This window comes from Stegostoma tigrinum, chromosome 43 (genome assembly GCF_030684315.1).
Source record: "Stegostoma tigrinum isolate sSteTig4 chromosome 43, sSteTig4.hap1, whole genome shotgun sequence".
NCBI classification, from domain to species: domain Eukaryota; kingdom Metazoa; phylum Chordata; class Chondrichthyes; order Orectolobiformes; family Stegostomatidae; genus Stegostoma; species Stegostoma tigrinum.
The window spans coordinates 9,842,065-9,856,783 of NC_081396.1; the positions used below are offsets into that span (position 1 = coordinate 9,842,065).

A 14,719-nucleotide genomic window follows, 5' to 3' on the forward strand; every position below is an offset into this window, starting at 1 on the left:
CTCAGGTGTTAGCGAAAGAGGTAGTAGCCACAGAATTTATAAGTAAAAGATCAAGGGATCACACCACTGATGAGGCTGTATTAAACAAACCTGAGATGCTGTTAAATCTTTGGAAAGAAAACTAGGCTGACTCCAAACCAAAACACAAACAGATTCCAAACAGGGCCTCACAAGTAACCAGCACTGTCTGGCCTAAAATGTCAACTTTACTTTTACAGTGATGAAATCTTTAGCTCTCACAGGACAGAGACTTGAACGGAATTTGGGGATTTACAAGTACACATTAATCAAGTAAAACCTTCTAACTGACTGAAAATCCATGATTGACGGCGGTCCCAAGCCCATAGAAAGAGAAGGAGCCGCCGACCCTCCAACCAATCGGAGTTGATGTGAGACGGGACCTCCTTCACGTGATCCACGGGCGCCGAACGGCCGTGAAGTCGCGCGCAGGCTCAGTCAACGGTTACTAGCCGAAGCTTGAGCAGTGGGGGCAAGAGTTGCCGGAGGCGGCGGACGCTGAAAGGTGCGGATATCCTGACGTGCGGTGGAGTTGGCTTGGCTTAGGCAGTTTTCCAAACTCTGGGAAGTGCTTCTGATCTGATTGAGAAGGTCGGGGCTCCGGTTTGCCGCAGCCCAAGAACAGGCTGCGGATCTAAAGTCGGACGGAGGGCTGGGGCGATGGCCGCCATCTTAATTGGGGGCAAGGTCTAGCAGGGCGCATGCGCGGCATTCTCTCACCGAGCCCGAGTGATGATCTGTGGAGAGTGAATTCAGACCGAGATAAATATTGGTTTCAAGGGATGATCTGTGGAGAGTGAATTCAGACCGAGATAAATATTGGTTTCTTAACTTCCATCCTGTTTTTGCAGTATTTTACAAATTGGTTTTGTCAGACATTGAATGGAAATGATTTGTAAACAGAAAATAAAATGGTCCTGGGCAGTAGGAGGAAGATGGTTCACAGTTTGGGATGTGGGAGGAGAGGGGATAACTATAATTCCGCTTTGGGGAAAATCAGTGGAGCTCTGACCAGACTTCACTTTTTTTCTTTAGGTAATCGTAGGTAATGGAAACTGAACTAATCCCACATGTCTGCATTTGGTTCATATCCCTCCTAAACTTTTTCTATCCATATACCTGTCCAAATGTCTTTTAAATGTTATAATTGTATCCACTGGCAGTTCATTCCACACCCTCTGTGTGGAAACAGTTGCCCCTCAGGCCTCTGCATCTTTTCCTTCCTCACCGTAAATCCCTTGCCCTCCAGTCTCGCACACCCCTACCCCAGGGGGAAATCTCCTTGGCTATTCACTTTATCTATGCCCCTCGTGATTTTAATACCATCTACAAGGTCACTCCTCAACCACCCACACTCCAGGGAAAGAAGCCCCAGACTCTTCTTATCACTCAATCATGCCATTTCTGGTAACATGCTTTGTAAGTTGTTTCTGTAACCATTTCCATTTAATAACATCATTGCTATAACAAAGCAACCAGAATTGTACACAGTGCTTGCTCTAAATGTTGCCTCACCAATACTTTGTACAGCTGTAACATGACATACCAGCTACTGTACTCATTGCTTTGACTGATGAAGGCAAGTGTGCCAAATACTGCCTTTACCACCCTGTCAACCTTATGACCCCACTGCTTAGTAAGTATGTACATGTATGTCAAGGTCTCTCTGCTCGAAAAGACTCGCCAGGGTTACCATTAACTGCATAAGCCCTGCCTGGTTTGTCTCACCGAAATGCAATACCTTACATTTATCTGAATTAAACTCATTTGCCACTCCTTAGCCTACTAGCCATATTAATCAAGATTCCATTGTAATCCTACATAATCTTCTTCACAGTTGACTATACTGCCAATTTTGATATCATCGGCAAACTTACTTATCATGTATCATGTCTCCTATTATCTCACCCAAATCATTTGTATAAATGATGAACAACAGTGGATCCAGCGCTGATCCTTGTGGCAAGTCATCGGTCACAAGCTTCCGGCCTGAAAAGCAAGCCTCTACCACCACTCTCTATGTTCTACCATCAAACTGATTTTATATCTAATTGGTTAGCTTTAATCCCATGAGATCTAACTTTACCAACCAGTTTACCTTATGGTACCTTGCCAAAGGACTTTAGCAAGGCCTTGTGGACAACATTTGCTGTATTGCCCTCATCTATTTTCTTGGTCACTTCAAAAAATTCAATCAAATTTGTGAGACATGATTTCCCTCGCACAAAGCCAATTTGCCTATCCCTAAACAGTCCTTGACAGCTGCTCAGTCAGCAAGACAAGAACTGAAGCCATTGCAAAGGTGAGGCAGGGAGGAGAAGAGCGTAGAATGAACATGGTGGTAATGCATTTGGTTTTTGCTCCAAAAAGAACCTGGGGTTTAGAATTTTGGGGAAGAAGTGAGGAGATAGTCTTCCATGGAAAACCAAAATTTACTGTTGATGTTTGTAAACTTATTTTATCCTTTTACAGGTTTTGAGAAGAGCAGGATTGATAGATGCATGGCTGGAATCAAACATCACATCAGGATCTGAATATCATTGGCCTTTGAATATGGAAGGGGAAATGCTTGTCAGTTCTGTCTGAAGGGACTGATTTAAGACAACAGTGAGAATGGCAAAGTACCAACATATACACACACCCCTGAGTGACACTGTTCTAGAAAACTGCAAAGAGCTTTCAACAGTGTGACTTCCTGAAAACGGCACTGTTGATAGTGGGGAGAGATTGTATGTGTGTTCTGTACGAAGAAAACATCTGCACCATGGCCAAGCCGTTGACATGTGGGGACTGTGGCAAAGGATTCGATTACCCATCCCAGCTGGAAATCCATCGGCGCAGTCACACTGGGGAGAAGCCATTTATCTGTTCAGTATGTGGGAAGGAATTTACCAAGACAACCTGTCTCATGTTACACCAGCGAATTCACACTGAGGAGAGGCCATTCAGCTGCACACACTGTGAAAAGAGGTTCATTTCTTCATCTGACCTCAATCAACACCAGCGAGTTCACACTGGGGAGAGACCATTCATTTGCTCCCAGTGTGGGAAGGGGTTCACAAAATCATCCAACCTGGTGACTCACCAACGGATTCACTCCGAGGAGAAGCCGTTCGGCTGTGCTCGCTGTGGAAAGAGTTTCAAATATTTACACAGCCTTGAAGAACACCAGCGAGTTCACACGGGGGAGAGACCGTTCACGTGCTCCATATGTGGGAAGGGATTTACCCAGCCATCTAGCCTGGTGAGACACCAGCGAGTTCACACCGGGGAGAGGCCATTCAGCTGCCAAGTGTGTGGGAAAAGCTTCAGGCAGACATCAGCCCTCATCACCCACCAGCGAGTTCACACGGGGGAGAAACCGTTCAGCTGCTCTGTGTGCGGGAAGGCCTTCACTGTATCATCCACCCTCAAGGCACACCAGCAGACTCACTCTGCAGAGAAGCTCTTCAACTGCTCTCACTGTGGTAAGTCTTTCAGGTGTTCGTCCGCCCTCCTTGCACACCAGCGCATTCACACAGGGGAGAGACCATTCATCTGCTCTGTGTGTGGTAAGGGATTCACTCGATCCTGCAGCCTGGTCACACACGAGCGACTGCATAAATAACTGGAGAAATTGGACTTTGCTGTTATTTGTGTTGGCCATCACAACCAGGATTATTTCATAGAATCCCTACAGTTTGGAAACAGGCCCTTCGGTCCAACCAGTCCATACTGCACCTCAAACCATCCCACCCAGACACACCCCACTATACCCACCTAATCTACACATCCCTGAACACTACACACAATTTAGTGTGGCCAATCCACCTAGCATGCACATCTTTGGACTGTGGGAGGAAACTGGAACACCCAGAGGAAACCTATGCAGACACAGGGAGAATGTGCAAACTCTACACAGACAGTCACCTGAGGGTGGAATCAAACTCGGGTCCCTGGCGCTGTGAGGCAGCAGTGCTAGCCGCTGTGCCACCCTAAGATTATCTGACAGTCTTTTGGCTTGTATATACCGTGAGAATAATTAGTGCAATCTACTAGAGTTTCATATTCTGGATGTGCCACTGATTTCTAAAGAAGTGCTTTCTCACCTTCAAGATTCTATTTGTGCTCCTGCACATTAATTGAAGAATTCTCAATAGGAACTAATTTATAATAATATTGTGAACGTTTCCTGGGTGGATCTTTGGTGCAAAATCTATAATTCAGTGTCTGAAAGGCTCCACTGATTTGACATCTCCAATGTCAAAGTGCTGATTAATTCTTACTGACTTGTGTATACTGTCCACAGTGATACTCCGTTATGCAATTAAATTATAAAAAAGAGCCTCACAGTCTCCATTTTGCAGCTTCCTTTCAGTCTGAGTTGAAAAAGGAGCCCTCATCATTTGAGACGGACAACTTTTTCAATCACGCAGAAAGGTCCTGGCAAGGATGAAATTCTGAACTGCTCAAGCACAAAATGTTCCATCTACTGCAATGCCCTCATGACCGCCTCATCCTTTGTTTTAAGGTAGGATTCGTTTCACAGGACGTGTTGGCCACAAAAAAAATCATCCTAACATATTAAAAAAAAGTGATTGATCAAGGAGATTGCAACAAAGCATTTGTTCTTCAAAACTCCCCTGCTCCTGTCATAACCTTGCACGCTGTACAGTATGGCCACACCATGTCTGACAGTTTCAGAGTGAAGACTGGAGTGAAACAGAGCTGTGGCTGAGCTCCTCACATTGTTTGGCGTTTTCTTCTCTCTTCTCATGTCCTTGGCATCCCCTGAAGATATGTGAGGAGTTTATCTGAACACCAGCTGAGACAGCAGAGTTCACCATCAGTCCCAGACTGAAAACAAGGTTTTAAGGATATAGTATGTCTTTGTTCAGGGGTTCCCCTACACTGAAGATGCTGCATGTTTGTAGATAGGATTGATTCTGAGTTGTCAGAACTGTCATTAAAGGCCCTTGTGCCAGTTGTTTGGTGACAGTTCTGTCTGATGGGATAGAGAATCAGGGCAGGGTAAAGTGATTGAGCATCAGTGATGGGCATGAATGGGTGTGAAATGAGCCCAATCTACACAGGGTTATGGTGACCACCATGAAACCATCAGCAGCAATCACAGTATCTTGTTAGAGAGCTTTGTTTTTCTTTTAATTATATGTTGTACCTGAGGAATTAGATTTTTGGTTATTTCCTAAAGGCAGTTCAGGAGCATCCATTGGGTGATTGACAGGAGCTTCAGACTAACTGGGATAGGAGAAAGAGCCCGGAGGACGGAGTGGGAGAGTCTGTATCAGAATCTCAGTATTTGTCAGTAAAATAGTTTTATTCAAGACTGACAGCAGTGATTATCTCTGAGAATGACACATTGTAGTTAGAGAGGAAACGTGGTGGATCTTTCTTTGGGTGAACTGACAATAGATATTTGATAAGCTGCTGGACAGCAGGCCTTTTGTTAAAATGAACATCATGGTGTTGAAAGGAGTGGGACAGTGTGGATAGAAAATTGTGTAAACAATGAAGAATGGAGAGCGGTGGTTATTGAATGTCCTTCAAACTGGAAGGATTATAAACAGTGCTGTCCACAGGGGTCAGTGATAGGATTACTGCTCTTCCCAATATAGAGAAAGAATCGAGCCTTGGGTCTAGGGGTGATACAGTCCAAATCGTCCAGGAACGCCAATGTAGGGCAAGTGAGGATCGCTGACAGAACGGTGTTTTGATGATAAACTAATCAAAGCACTGAATTCCAGAGGTGAGAGGCAAGTGGCTGCCCTTGACATGAAGGCTGCATCTGAGCAAGGTTTGCACTAAGGAGCCCAAGCAAAATTGGAATTGGTGGGAATTGGGGAAAATGCTCTCTACTGGTCGTTACCTGGCACATAGGAAGATGGTTGTTGGAGGTCAGTCATCTCAGCTGTGGGACACCTCTCTACAGGAGTTCCTCAGGGGAGTGTCCTAAGCCCAACTGTCTTCAGCTGCTTAATCAATGACCTTCTCTCCATCATAAAGTCAGAAATGGGGATGTTTGCTGATGATTGCACTGTGTTCAGCACCATTCACCTCTCCTCGGATATTGAAGCAGTCCATGTTCAAATGCAATGTGATCTGGAGAATGTCAAGGCTTGGGCTGACAAGTGGCAAGTAACATTTGTGCCATTGTCAGGCAGTCACTGTCTGCAATAAGGGTCAATTTATCCACTACCCTTTAACATTCAATGGTGTAACCGTCATTGAATCCCCCACTATCAACATCCTGGGGGTACCACTGACCAGAAATTCAACTGCACTCACCACATAAACACTGGCCATAAGAGCAGGTCAGAGGCTAGGGATGCTGCGATGAGTAACTCACCTCCTGACTCTCCAAAACCAATCGACCATCTACAAAGCTCAAGTAAGTAATGTAGGAGTCCGCTTGATACCGCTTCCACAAGTATCCACTCCTTTCTGCACCAATGCTCAATAGCAGCAGAGCTTACTATCTGCAAAGATGCACTGCAGAAATTGATCAAAGATCCTCAACAGCACTTTCCAAATCCTCGACCCATCTAAAAGGACAAGGGCAGCAGATACAGGGAAATACACCACCTGCATGTTCCCCTCCAAGCCCCTCACTGTCCTGATGTGGCTATATCTTGTAGTGTCTCTGGGCCAAAATACTGGAGTTCCCTCCCCAAAGGGTATTGTGTGGATCAACATACAACATGGGTTAGCACTGCTGCCTCACAGCACCAGGGACCCGGGTTCGATTCCACCCTCAGGCGATTGTCTATGTGGAATTTGCACATTCTCCCTGTCTGCATGGGTTTCCTCCGGGTGCTCCGGTTTCTTCCCACAGTCCAAAGATGCACAGGCTTGGTGGGTAGGCCATGCTAAATTGCAATGTTCAGGGATGTGCAGATTAGGAGACAGATCTGTGTGGGATGCTCATAGGGTCGGTGTGGACTTTTTGGGCCAAAGGCCCTGTTTCCACATTGGAGGGATTCTACAAAATCTATGAAATGAAATCTATGTGGATTGTAGTGGCTCAAAAAGGCAGCTCACCACCACCTTCTCAAGAGCAACTGGGGACAAGTAATAAAATCTGGCCAGCCAGCAATGCCTACATCCTGTGAGTTTAAAGAAAAAGAATCATGGACTGTTAACATCGAGTGAGGAGGATGTAACTGATTAGTCATTCAGACACCAAGCAAAACTGACCTAAATTGTCCTTGAACTGATCATCAACTCCTTCATGATGGCTTTTGTCCACTGCCATACCTCCAAAGCGCTGAGAGCTGCCAATCGTTCTGGTGGCTTCTGGATGATGGGGATGTGGAAATTTTGTTTCACACCGGAAGATGACAGCGCTGTGTGTGTTTCAGCTGTCTTGACTTGACCAACATCGTGCCTTGTTTTAAAGGGGTTGGAGTATAACAGAAGGGACGTTTTACTGCAACTGCACAAGGTACTGGTGAGACCACATCTGGAGGACTCAGAGCACTTTTCATCCCCTTGTTTCAGAAAATATTTTCTATCACAAGGTCCAGTGCTTCATGAGGGATGACGCCGGGTGTGGAGGAACCGTCTTGTGATCAGAGGTTAAACAGGTTGGGACTTCACTCAGAAGAATGAGATGACCTTGTTGAAGCATGTAAGATTCTGAAGGGGCTTGACGGGGTTAATGCTGAGAGGATGTTTTCCCTCCTGGGAGAGTCAGGACCAGAGGGCATAGACTCAGAGTTAAGGGGCACCAGTTTAAGACTGAGCTGAAGATATCTCAGAGGGTAGTGTGGGCCTTTGAAACTTCTTCCCACAGAGAGCTGTGGGGACAGCGTCCTCGTATTTTTTTGGGCTGAGTTAGTTAGATTTTTGATCAGTAGAGGAATCGAGGATTGTGGCGGGGAAAGGGCAAGAAAGTGGGTATGAGGAGTGTCAGATCAGCCATGATTCCACTGAAGGACAGAGAAGTCTCAAAGAGCCAATCGTCCCACCCCTGCTCCTCTTTCTTATGACCATATGATGTCTTCACAGCAAGTGAAGTGCGTCACTGTGTTGAAGTTAACTCTCCAGACACCCTTTTTGAGCTGAACTAACCAGTGAACTCTTTCTGATTTTTATATGCTGGGCACTGGATCTTTTTCACAGGACTGAGAATGTCTGAGAAGTAACTGGCTGGAAAACCCTTTCCATTCTATTACTGCAGCAGATTTTGGATTGCTCTGAATCTCTCAGCAGGGTCATTGACCCAATGAGCTCCATCTTCCAAAGAGCTAACCTAGATGTGCTGGACTGATCAGTTTCCATCTGTGCCGTACTATTTCATTAAAAATGTTCATTTTCAGTGGTAAAGAAGGAAAGCAGCAAAGGTGGAGTTCAACCAGTTGGAATCAATTTCTGTGGGGAAAAAATTGTGGCAATGCAGTGGGAAAAGTTTTAAAATTTCAGTAATCACGTGGAAGAGCAGCAGTTCAAATCATTTTCAGCAATAGCACAGCAGTCATTCATAAGAGTTTACTTTTTTAAATTTAAATTGGTGTAAGTTAACAAAATGACCTTTCTAATTTCTGTTTGAATAATTTGAAGGCAGTGTTAAGTGAACACCACTTGTAGCGGGGACTAGCTTCAGTCTTCCCAATGTTTCAATGAACAAATTCTCTGCTTGTCCAGCAGTTTATATGGCTGACGGGAGGCAATGGCCTAGTGGTATTATTGCCAGACTGTTAATCCAGAAACCCAGATAATGTTCTGGGACCTGGGTTCGAATCCCACAATGGCAGATGATGGAATTTGAATTCAACAAATATTTGGTATTAAGAGTCTAATGATGACCATGAATCCATTGCTGATTGCCAGAAAAACCCATCTGGTTCACTGTCTTTCAGGGAAGGAAACTGCCCTCCTTACCTGGTCTGGTGACTCCAAACCCTTACTCTTAACTACCCTCTGGCAATTAGGGATGGGTAATAAATGCTGCCTAGCCAGTGATGTCCTTATCCCATGAACGAATAAAGGAAAAAAACAAAATTGGACAAGTCAGGATGGGGTTCAAGGGAACTTGAAGGCGATGGTGTTCACGTATATCTGCTGCCCTGGTCCTTCTACCGGGTGAATATTGAGGATTTGCTAATTGTTTCAAAGTTCTGGTTGAGTTCCAGATGTGTAGAATCCTCTGTATCACCCATATCTGTCTTACTTTATTCCCATGGACGCTAGAAGCTTGCGTAGGTTTAAACTGAATGGCAGGTTCCCTTGGCTGAAGAACAGGGGCAAGTAGTTGGGTTTATTTGCCAATCCTGCAGTTTCGATGGTCACTCTTTCCAGAAGGGGACCTTACAAATGAGTAGATTCTTTCAGTTCAATTTCACAACTTGATACTTGTGTTTTTCTGTGGGTCCTCCCTTACTCCCCTTTTTCTCTGTTTTAAATGAATTTTGCAGGATATCAGAAGGGGAGGTTCTGGTAGCAGGAAACTGAAAAGAGTCATCATAAAGTTGGTCAATTTGTTATAACCTGAATATCATTGATTTTTAAACACGGAATGATGGAACACCATTTACAGTGTAGAGAAACGTGTTTTGAAAACAATGAGGTTTCAGCCAGTTATCTGACCTGTTCAAACACAAGTGCAGTCACAGCAGAGAAAGCGTGTAAGTGTGGGGAATGCGAGAAGTGTTTAAAATCCCCATTGGAGCTGGACACACATTGACACATCCAGAGTAGGGAGAGGTCATTCATCTGGCCCTTGTATGCGAAAGGATTCACTCAGTGTTCCTACCTGCTGGCTTACCAGCAAGTTCATATTGAGGAGAGGTCTTTATTAATTCAGAGCAAGTTAACACTGGGAGAGGCTATTTATCTAACCCAAGTGTGGGAAAGGATTCACTATGTTATTATCTCACCTGCTGAGACATCAGCAAGATCACAGTTCACTCCAGGAGTTGAATGTTGCTCACATCCATGTTCTTTTCTACTAATGTTAATAAAATCCAGTCCAGTTTTGGATACTGTTGTTTTGAATAAAAGTCAAATGGGTCAACTTTGTGTTAAGGACAGTGTGAAATCATTTCATAAACTCAATGCAAGTTAGTTCCTTTGAAGTGTTTTTTCTCTCTCCATCTCCTCTGTCACCACCTCCGAGGTCAAAAATCACACAACGCCAGGTTATAGTCCAAGAGGTTTATTTGAAGACAAGCTTTTGGAGTCTTGCTCCTTCTTCAGGTGTCAGAGAGGTGGCACCAGACACAGAATTTGTAGGCAAAAGATCAAAGGGTCATAGAACTGATGCAAATGTATTGAACAAACCTCAGATGACTGTGAAATCTTTAATCACTTAGAAAGGATTAATATACAAATCCCAGAAATTGTTTCAAATTGCTGCTCTGAGATAGCTAAATGTTTTGTCATTTTACCAGAGTCGGGTCAGACAATGCATTTTAGGTGTGAACCTTGTTTAGAATCTGGTTGTGTATTAACTTGGAGTCAGACTGATTTTATTTCCAACACAAGAACTTGTAAAATGCCACATCGACTGTCTGCAAATTGAGCACTTTTTGGACAAAATAGAATGTATCCACAAATTAAAATCTGCAAGTGCAAATTCACCCAATTAGATTTGTGTGCATGCAGGCGCGAGGGAGGATCTGTGTGTGAGTGAGAGTGTACAGTATGGTTGAGTCACCTGTGGTGTAACATGAACCCAAGATCCTGTTTGAGGCCATCCTCATGGCTACCAGACTTGGCTATCAGCCTCTGCTTGGTGACTCTATGTTGTTGTATATCCCAAAAACTGCCTTGGAGGGGACCGGACGATATTAGCAGTGGGCTCTGTGATTCTTTTGGCTGCATTAGGCAAGTCCCACCCCCCTCCCAATTGCTGGATATTACAATACTGGCCTGCAATGGCCCTCAAAGTAAAACCTCCATCTCTGTGCAACCTCTCAGAGCAAAGTACTGACTGTCCCTTGCCAGAATAGTACAGATACTGTCAATCTGAAACAGAACTAATCCATGGTAACTGCAGTCTCTGTAGGGCCATGCCGTCTGTGTCTACCCCCTCTGTATCCATGTAGCATTTTTTTTCCCATGTACCTGTGCAATGTAATTTTCAAATGATGGACTGTCTCCATGTCCTCCAGCCATGTAGGCTACAGGTCTATAATGACGAAGACTCACTGATGAAATTCTGTCCATCCTCATTTCCCAAAGTATCTTCAACATGTCACACATTTCTGTGTGTGTAAGACACATTTTAGTGCGGTCACACAGAGTAATACTGGAGCAGGCTCGATGAGCTGAACCATACAGCACGGTGCGGCATGGTGGCTCAGTGGTTAGCACTGCAGCCTCACAGCACCAGGGACCTGGATTCGATTCCAGCCTTGGGTAACAGTCTGTGTAGAGTTTGCTCGTTCTCCCCATGTCTGCATGGGTTTCCTCCGGTTGGTCCGGTTTCGTCCCACAGTCCAAAGATGTGCAGGATAGGTGGATCGGCCATGCTAAATTGCCCGTAGTGTTCAGGGGTGTGTGGGTTCTAGGGGGATTGGTCTGGGTAGGATGCTGCAAGGGGCTGTGTGGACTTGTTGGGCCAATGGGCCTGTTTCCACATTGTAGGGAATCTAATCATACAGAGTCATAGAGTCCCACAGAACAGTGACAGGCCCTTCTTCCCAAACTGGTCCAAAATGTCCATACATGCTAACCCCATTTCCCTACCATTGCTTGGCCCATATCCTTCAGGTTGAATGGCTCACTGTGTTCCTGTTTTCAATGTCTGTGTTTAGGCAGCTACATGACATTTCTGGATCTGTGTTTGGGACAGGAATAATTGAGTATGGATAATTGATCAGCATTAACTAGCACTTCAGGGAAATGGGGAGTGTATATAAGTTACAGCAGAGGGAGAGTGTTTGGGATGGAAATGTACTGATTTTGGGGAATGAGTGGAAAAATGTATTCAATATAAATTGGAATTGCTTGTTTCAAATTTCTATTCAGTGCTGACAGTTGTGTGTTGCTTTATTAGGAGAAGATTTGAAAACAGAAATTGCAAACCAAACATTGTGTCAAGGTAATACACCATAACAAGATCTAACCTTGATTCATCATAGTCTGAATGTTTATGCTTTTTGTCGGTGGTAAAATATTTGAAATATCAGTGTAATTGAAAGAGCACCAAGATACAGTGTTTCAGTGCACTGACGATGGAAAGATTTTAAATTAGATACACAGGCTAAAAGAAACACACCATTCTCATGGGCAGAGACTACATGTCTTCTATGTGTGGGCAAGGTTTCAACTGATCATCAAATTTGGAGAGGCATAAGGACACTGACACCACGGAGGAACTGTGAAAATGTACTGACTGCGGGAAAGGGTTATGATCTGCATCTCAGCTGGAGATTCATTGATGTAGTCACACTGGGGAGAGTCCATCCACGTGCTCAGAGTATGTAATGGGATTTAGTTGGATATTCAATCTACAGACACACTAACAAGTTCACCTTGGAGACAGGCCAGTCACCTGCTCTGAATGTGGGGAGAACTTCACTCAACCCACCTGCTGACATACTAGAGGGTTCAGACTGGGGAACTTCACTCAACCCACCTGCTGACATACTAGAGGGTTCAGACTGGGGAAATGCCATTCCCTTGTTCTGAATAGGGGAAGCGATTGACTAAGTCATCCAACCTGCTGATACACCAGTGAGTTTATCTGTTCCCAATGTGGGAAAGGATACAGTCATTCATCCAATTGGCTGACACTTCTATAGAATTAAAGGATTGGCAAAGATTTGTAGCTAGGGTTGTGTTTGAGGTTGTTGACTTGCTCACCAAGCTGGCTTGTTCTCATTCGGACGTTTCATCACCATGCTAGGTAACATCATCAGTGGAGCTTCAGATGAAGCGATGTTATTCTAGTCTGCTTGGAATTTATACTGTCCGGTCCGTTATGGTCAGTAGTGTCATTTCCGGTTTTGATCTGTATGGGTTGATATATGGGGCCCAATTCTATATGTTTGTTGATTCGAGTATGGGTAGAGAACCATGCCTCGAGGAATTCCTGTGTGTGTCTATGTTTGGCATGGGCTACTATGGTTTACTTTGTCCCAGTTAAACTGAAGACCTTCGTTGTCTGCATGTAGCGATATTAAGGAGAACTTGTTCTGCTGTTTTGTTGCTGGTTGATGTTCATGCATTCTCATTGCTAAAGTTGAGCGTATGACCAACAGGAAGTTCCAAATGTCAGCATACAGAAAAGCAACCCACACTGATCAAATCCTCAACTTCCACAGCAACCACCCCAACATTCACAAACAAAGCTGCATTAAGACACTATTTAAACAGGCCAGGACAAACTGCAACACTCCAGAACAACTGCAGGAAAGAAACAGCACCTGTACAAAATTCTTGCTATAAATGGATATCCCCGCAACTTCATCTGCAGGTGCCTACTAAACAGACAACAACAGGAGGACACAATATGCCCTAAACACTGGCCACACTGCCCTACATTAAGAACATATCAGAACTGACAACAAGATTCCTAAGACCACTAGGAATCATGGTGGCCCACAAGCCCACAGCAACTCTATGACAAACACTTACTAGGATTAAAAACCCTAATCACACACAACATGCAGAACGAACGTGGTTTGCATGGTATTTTGTAACGACTGCCACAAACATTACATCGGACAGACAGGAAGGAAACTAGCCAACAGAATACATGAAAATCAGATAGCAGCGAAAGGGCACAACAAACTCTCCTTAACATCAGTACACTCAGCCAATGGAGGCCATCAGTTTAACTGGGATTCGGCAGCCATAGTAGCCCAAGCCAAACATAGGCATGAACGGGAATTCCTAGAGGCATGGTTCTCCACCCATACTGCAATCAACAAACATGTAGAATTGGACCCCATATACAAACCCACACAGATCAAAACTGGAAATGACACTACTCACCATAACAGACCAGGCAGTATAAGTTCCAAGGAGAGTAGAATAACATCGCTTCATTGGAGGCTCCACTGATGATGTCACCTAGCATGGTGACAAAACGTCTGAACGAGAATAAGCCAGCTCAACAAGCATGTCAACAACTTCTATGCAATCCCCACAGGATGGAAAAGGCCATTCTGCCCAACAGGTTAACACCAACCCTCCAAAGAGCATCCCACACCCACCCCTCCGTCCTCTCTCTACATTTCCCATGGACAACACACCTCATCTATACATCCCTGAACACTACGGGTAATTGAGCATGGCCAACCCACCTAACTTGCACATCCTTGGACTGTGGGAGGAAACCCATGCAGACACGGGGAAGAACATGCAACCTCCACATAGACAGTCGCCCAAGGCTGGAATTGAATCCAGGTCCTTGCTGCTGTGAGGCAGTGCCAACCACTGAGCCGCTGTGCCAACACTGAAGAATCCACACCAAGGAGAGGGTGCATAGGGCATTCACTGAATTCTCTGCCCCACTCAGATTACAGTGGGTTCAGAATTACAGAGATTGGGTTCTGCTGGTAAGCACATCCAACTCTGAACCAGGTTCATTCTGACAGTGGGAGGACAGGAAGGTTTATTTCTATCGGACTGGTCACTCTCAACACTTGACTTCCAGCGGACCTGATATCGTTTGAACTTACAATGCACATTTCCACTGAAATGAACCATAGAAGCTGATGAAGTACATTTATTTAATTCCAGATAGTAAACA

The 14,719-nt window shown here is 44.6% G+C and overlaps 1 protein-coding gene across 1 annotated transcript in view; it reads left to right on the forward strand.

The window, feature by feature from the left end:
- Window positions 1-465: 465 nt before the first annotated feature.
- The window catches only part of LOC125448991 (zinc finger protein 271-like), a 31,753-nt gene continuing 17,499 nt past the window's right edge, over window positions 466-14,719 (forward strand). The window contains exons 1-2 of the mRNA XM_048524528.2: window positions 466-523; window positions 2,491-3,615. Of these exons, the coding sequence (XP_048380485.1) occupies window positions 2,750-3,615 (866 nt within the window). The 5' untranslated portion in view covers window positions 466-523; window positions 2,491-2,749. The remainder of the gene's footprint in view (window positions 524-2,490; window positions 3,616-14,719) is intronic.